The sequence below is a fragment of the Ictalurus furcatus genome, chromosome 19 (assembly GCF_023375685.1).
Source record: "Ictalurus furcatus strain D&B chromosome 19, Billie_1.0, whole genome shotgun sequence".
Lineage (NCBI taxonomy): Eukaryota > Metazoa > Chordata > Actinopteri > Siluriformes > Ictaluridae > Ictalurus > Ictalurus furcatus.
In genome coordinates this window covers 20,828,345-20,835,640 of record NC_071273.1, presented here as the reverse complement: position 1 = coordinate 20,835,640, position 7,296 = coordinate 20,828,345, and the positions used below count along the sequence as shown (strand labels likewise).

Sequence of the window (7,296 nt, the reverse complement as noted above, 5' to 3'; positions counted from 1 at the left end):
AATGATGGTGAATTATTAGTACTTAAAGACATGGGCGGATTTAGTGATTTGGGAACCCTAGGTAAAATGTAAGAATCGGGGGGCCCTCATTTCAGTGTTTTAACATTGATATTTAAATTTTCAGCATATGTTATTTAGCATTAATAATAGCAATAATCAAAGGTGGACAGGGACCAAAAAGTGGCCGTGGACTTTCTTCCCCTGAGCGGACCACTACACCCGGCCCACAACACGCCCCATCATAACACACCGGCTCGTTGATGGTTAGACCAAATTTTAACACCACTTACTAGCATAAAATTATAACACAACACAGAAACATAAATGTTATTTTAGCATATTTATTTGAAAAAAAAAAAAAGTAAAATAAATAAATAAATAAAATAAAAATAATAGACATGAATTCATATTTGTAAAATAATCAACTCAGCTGTACAACTCCTGAATCAGGACTTTCTGCTCCTGATGCAACTTCTCCAACATGTTTATCTGCAGCAAGCTCCTGTAACGCTCTCACATATGTTGTGTAGCGCTTCAGAAGTACCAACCCTAAGAGACAATGTTTGATAATCTCTTCCTGTTTTGTTAATTCAGTCACAGCATCGCCCTGTTCTGTTGCTCCTGATGCAACTTCTTCCTGCTCCGTTACTCCTGATGCAACTTCTTTTTGCTCCGTTACTCCTGATGCAACTTCTTCCTGCTCCGTTACTCCTGATGCAACTTCTTCCTGCTCCGTTACTCCTGATGCAACTTCTAAAAACATTTCTCTGCAGTAAGCTCCTGTAACGCTCTCACATATGTTGTGTAGCGCTTCACCTCCTGCTCCATATCATCAGAAGTACCATCCCTAAGAGACAATGTTGGATCTGTAGGTTCTGAAACCCTCTTTAACTGGTCCTTGTGGGACTCGAGCTGCTCCTCTAGAGTCAGAGTGGTGGGGAATGAAGGTAGGACCAGGGGGTAATTTGCCTCGTCATGTGAAGCTGAAGTGAATGGAGGAGCAGAGTAACGGGCAGCGATGCGGTTAATCATCGCAACCCATGATGTCTGCTCTACTTCACTCTCGGCCTGGAAGTAGAAGAGTCTGGAGTCTGCGGTCCTGAGGCACAGCGCATGAGGCCTCTTTTTGTAATCTACAGGGTACGCCACGGCATGATGCAGTCTAATGGCATTCTTGTTGTCTGCCTTACAAAATTTAGATGTGTGTTTTTGTAGATGCAGAACCATGCCTTGTAGAACTGCAGTAAACGGTTTCCATGCTCTCTGGCCTATTTTGGGTTTGCTCCCATTCTCGTCCATAACTCTTTTCCGGATGAGAGACCCTTTTTTGTAGATCGTGGTGGTAGGGTTGGTTTTAGTCTCAAATGATGAGTTACAGCCAGAATCCTCTGGTTTCGATATTTCCTTTTTGGATGCAGTGTCCCATCTAGCTATTACTCTGAACATTTTTAGCGGCTTTGTTTTGATTGATTCATAAACGTTCTTCCATTGTTTCAGATCATACTGTGAGAAGCAATCCACACTGCACAGGTACCTTATAAAGTCTTTACAAGTCCTTTTCCTCGCTTTGTGATCGCCATTAATATCAGCATTCAGTGTGATTATGGCCCAGCTCATGTAGTACAAATCAGGTTGCAAATCGAGCGTCTGTCCAGTACACTGAAGGTACCAACGACAGAAGTGAGTTATCAGTAGATGCTGAATGTCAGGTTTATCCTCTGCCCAGAGCACTTTAAGGAACGATCTGAGAGCCTCGATCAGAGACATAGATCCAAACTTAAAGTACCTGACGTACGAGTTGACTGTTATCTCTGCTAATTCCAAATCCTTATTCAGCTGCCGGATAATCTCCGGACATCTGTATGCCTCTTGGTAGTAGAGATTCCTGCCAAGTATTTGTCCTCGCAAATAGGTTTCTCTGTTGTTACAAATGGAAGGTTGAACTTGTTGCTTTTTACCAGAGTTGTTCTCCTGGATGTCTCTCCCGACATCTTCCTGTTCATCTTTCTCTGGGTTTGTCCAACCATTTCTCAGCACTGATGGCATAAATTTACTGGACATAATTATCGTGTTTTAATCACAAGTTCTGTAACAAGAGTTTAGTAAGAAGATCTTGCTTGCTGTGTGCAGCCCTTTATATAAGCTTGATCAAATGACGCCAAGACGAGACTTGAAAAATCGAATATCGAACCTTGACGTCATAGTGGGGCTGCGGCCCCGAGCGCGTGTCAGCGAGTCACGTGGTCCCGGTGTCAGCGCGGACTGTTGCTCTGAGCAACGGGCTGAAAATAATAATGGCATCATATTGGTGTATCAGTTATTTAATGTAAATGCTTTTCTTTTCACTTTTAATGAGTTTTCCGCACATTGTAAGATTCCTGTAACACCAGGGGACTGTGCAAAAGTTTTTGGTGCAATATCTCCTAAAGTCTATATGCTGTTTAGACATATAGACTTTTTGTTTAGACAAAAGATTTAACTTTCAACAACGGTCCCCAGCTACTATAATAAGTTCTTATGTAGGTAATATTTGTTTTTCCCTTAACTCACAGCACAGATCCATCCATAGGAGCGTTATTTGAAAGAAACGCCGTGTCTTTGATTTATATTTACTCAGATCGGAATCGTTAGACAGACAATATGGTTTGGGAAAAGGTTTGGCTTATATCTAATCAATATTTAATTACAAACAAAGTCAAAGCGTTATGATTTAAAAATATACCTAGGATTTACCCAGTGAAACATTACTTTGTAAAATTTAAAGCTGATATTGATTTGACTTGCACTTGTGTAACGGAGTGCAAATAGATTAAATTATTGCATAAATGGGAACAGCGCCGTCTATGTGGCGAGTGATGGCATTGAGCGAGTGGAACAGCAGGGTTAATGTGAAATGCTGTGAGTAAGATTTATCAGTTAAACAGGGTTCAAAACACATAAATAACTGCTTTATTTGTGAATGTACATTACAGTGAACATGTTCTGAATCTCTTGATGCGTGTTTGGCGTCGAATGTGTTATGTGTTATCTCGACTTTGTATTACGAGGCCTGATCGTAATTTCTTTGTGTGTTATCCTGTGTTTTATGTAGCATTGATTTTATTCCCTCTGCTACGATCTCCTTATTTTATGTTTACATTGTGCAGGTATGTTGTAAAATGTGTTGTTTTAATGTGTTTAATGGATGGATTATTTGTTCGAAGTGAAATGTACATGTTCACCACTAGGTGGGGATGTTTCCCTTCACATTCAATTTGAATTGTTCTGTAATTCACTGAAAATGTCTGTTGTAATTGTCAATCTGCAAAATTGTACTCAGTATACGATCACAAAGTTAAAAGATTTCATTAATTTAAAAGGATTAAAAAGAAAGAATACTTTTTTAAAAAAAATAAATACAGCAGAGTTAATGTGAAATGCTGTGGGATTGATTTATTCCTTCTGATGACCGATTTATGTTGTCATGGAAACATTTATTTGGTCTTATGGAGAACTGTAGTGACAAGCACAGTCAGGTTTATATAATACATTTTATTCTTTTAATATCAAAATTTCATATTTACAAATATAAGTTTTCCTGTTAAAAAACAAACAAACCCTGTGTTATATATTTCAAGAAAGAAATAGAACATTATATTGACTCAGTGTGATTCTCTATGAGGCAAAATCCATTTAAAACTTTGAAAATCAAACGATGTACAATGGGGAGATCAGCTGTGTGCATGCAGCAGCTCAGTATAAAATCTTGTGTATGTCGTTTAGAAACATTAATCAGGTATTTATCTAAATTAGACAATACTCGATTTAATCTCTTATTTTAAAATTGTGACCGGAAGTAAAGGTACCAAACTGTAGCCTAATTTTCCTTGTTGCTGGAGTGGAACCTCATAAAGGTAGCCTACATCTCTTGTAGCTTTAGTATATTTAACTTGAAACGGGAATGTGGTACAGCTTTAAAATAATTTAAAGTACTTTAAGGACCGCTGATCTTCCTTTTTAGCTTTACTTTCAAATCTAATTAAATTTACACCACAGCAACATTTGACAGCTATTTCTGTGAGTTCAATACCATCATCATCTATTTGATTATGTAAAGTGGGTTTAATTTACTAGTTTCATGGATAAACCTGTTATGAAACCTGAAACCTGTTATTAAATCCCAAATGTAGAGTATGTTCATGACATTCCACAGGATCAACTCTGTAAAAAAATACTTTTTTGGAACTTGTAAATAAAGCAAAGATTACTGAGGTATGTTTTACAAGAAAATACTATTTCAGCCTTTCTACTTCAAAACGTCGTGCTTTATTCAATGCGTTACTTCACAGATAGCAAAATTTGTCTGGCCCACTTGTGGGTCACATACTTGCTTTAGTTCTGGCCCAGTATACGCCCACACACTGAAAACAGACACATACAATTTTCTCCGGCCCAGACACTGTAAAGTAACTTATATTGCTTTATGTGGCCCGGGTCTGGCCCAGACACTGTAAGACAGATCTGGCTGAGAGTCGGCATGGTCCCCGGGCCAGATGTGGCCCAGAAACTGCTAAATGTACTTCATTTTAGCAGAGAAACACAAATTCAACCATTTAATTAGATTAAGGGTTTTTATTAAACATTAACAAATACACTACAATATGAACATTTATTAACACACTTTTAAAAACAACAAAATAACAAGTAAATATATTTACAGTATATTTCAAGAAAAATATTCTCTCATACACACACACACACACACACACACACACAGCTACCAATGCATGCCCGCAAATAAATTCAACCACTTAAAAACATCGAGGACTTTTATAAACAATTAAAACATACAATATGAATTCATGCAATATGAATATAATATGAATATTTATTCAAAATAACAAAATAAGTCAAACAAATCTATTTACATTTTGTAAAGAAAAGACATATAGAGAACATACAGTTGTGGTCAGAAGTTTGCATACCCCTTGCAGAATCTGCAAAATCTTAATACTCTTAACAAAATAAGCTATTTCAATAACAATAAGCTGAATAAGTTATTTCACCTAACAGATGTTTACATATAGTCCACAAGATAATAGCTGAATTTATCAAAATTACCCCGTTCAAAAGTTTACGCACGCTTGATTATTAATACCGTGTGTCGTTACCTGGATGGTCAACGACTGTGTTTATGTTCTGTGAGAGCTGTTCATGAGTCCCTTGTTTGTCCTGAGCAGTTAAACTGCCCACTGTTCTTCAGAAAAATCCTCCAGGTCCTGCACATTATTTACTTTTCCAGCATCTTCGGTCAACTCGTATGTCAAATACTTTGAGTTTGGATCTATGTCTTTGATCGAGGCTCTCAGATCGTTCCTTGAAGTGCTCTGGGCAGAGGATAAACCTGACATTCAGCATCTACTGATAACTCACTTCTGTCCACACTGTTGGTACCTTCAGTGTACTGGACAGCCGCTCGATTTACAACCTGATTTGTACTACATGAGCTGGACCTTAATCACACTGAATGCTCATGCTAAATGAACATAGATGAAAATCTCGATTATGGGCAATTTAGTTTGTGATATAAACTATAATATAGGCTGAGACTTTATAAGAAATCATGTAAAAGTCATTTAAGTTATTAATAGTCAGACTTTGGTGGTCAGCTAGTTAGCTGTCAACATAAGGTTATAATGACCAAACGCAACCAGGAACAACTGTTCAGTCTTACCAGTGAAAGGTAATTCCTTGAGATCTGGTTTGGACTGTGTGATGATTTGTACAGCCCCAAGCTGCACACGAGTCAGGCATCTTTTCTTCAGTCCAGTTATGAGAGTTATAGCAAGTTGCCCTATTATATAGATAGATATATATATTATATAGATAGAGACCAGTTACAACACTCTGACTATAGAGAGACCAGTTACAACACTCTGACTATAGAGAGAGACCAGTTACAACACTCTGACTATAGAGAGACCAGTTACAACACTCTGACTATAGAGAGAGACCAGTTACAACACTCTGACTATAGAGAGACCAGTTACAACACTCTGACTATAGAGAGAGACCAGTTACAACACTCTGACTATAGAGAGACCAGTTGCAACACTCTGACTATAGAGAGAGACCAGTTACAACGCTCTGACTATAGAGAGAGACCAGTTACAACACTCTGACTATAGAGAGAGACCAGTTACAACACTCTGACTATAGAGAGACCAGTTGCAACACTCTGACTATAGCAAGACCAGTTACAACACTCTGACTATAGAGAGAGACCAGTTACAACACTCTGACTATAGAGAGAGACCAGTTACAACACTGACTATAGAGACCAGTTACAACACTCTGACTATAGAGAGACCAGTTACAACACTGACTATAGAGAGACCAGATACAACACTCTGACTATAGAGAGACCAGTTACAACACTGACTATAGAGAGACCAGTTACAACACTCTGACTATAGAGAGACCAGTTACAACACTGACTATAGAGAGACCAGTTACAACACTATGTCTATAGAGACCAGTTACAACACTCTGACTATAGAGAGACCAGTTACAACACTGACTATAGAGACCAGTTACAATACTGACTATAGAGAAGAGTTACAACACTCTGACTATAGAGAGTCCAGTTACAACACTGACTATGGAGACCAGTTACAACACTCTGACTATAGAGAGAGACCAGTTAACAACCAGATACAACACTCTGACTATAGAGAGACCAGTTAAAGACCAGATACAACACTCTGACTATAGAGAGACCAGTTAAAGACCAGATACAACACTCTGACTATAGAGACAGACCAGATACAACACTCTGACTATAGAGACAGACCAGATACAACACTCTGACTATAGAGACAGACCAGTTACAGACCAGTTACAATGTAAATGTAAATCAACAGACACTTATACATTTTACAATTACAATTTACTTAGTTTTAATGTAGCCTTCAAATGTAATTTAGCCCTTACACCTGCCCTGTACTAGGTGCAATATCTGCCTTTTTAAAAAAAACTTGATTTACTTCTGTTCAAAGTGCAGTGTTTTCACAAGAAGTTCAGATTATCACCAGAAACATGAAAGAGATGATGGTTTGCATGACGTGGGATATTTAACTTCCAAACCCCTGCATTTCAGCTGAAGTCATTACTGACGTCATTTATTGCTTGATTTATTGAGCCATTAGACAATAGAAAAGCTGAATCCTAAGTCAATCCCTACCTACATTCTCTCACATTACACCATCTTCCTGCTACCATGGAGCTATTTGGGACTCAATCATGATTGACAGGTGC

General features: G+C 38.0%; 1 protein-coding gene across 1 annotated transcript; it reads right to left on the bottom strand.

The window, feature by feature from the left end:
* Nucleotides 1–325: 325 nt before the first annotated feature.
* Nucleotides 326–2,353, bottom strand: LOC128623377 (PH and SEC7 domain-containing protein 1-like). Its single transcript, XM_053650410.1, has one exon. It carries the CDS (start codon nucleotides 2,059–2,061, stop codon nucleotides 754–756), a length of 1,308 nt encoding a protein of 435 aa, XP_053506385.1. The 5' UTR covers nucleotides 2,062–2,353; the 3' UTR covers nucleotides 326–753.
* Between the last annotated feature and the right edge of the window lie 4,943 nt (nucleotides 2,354–7,296).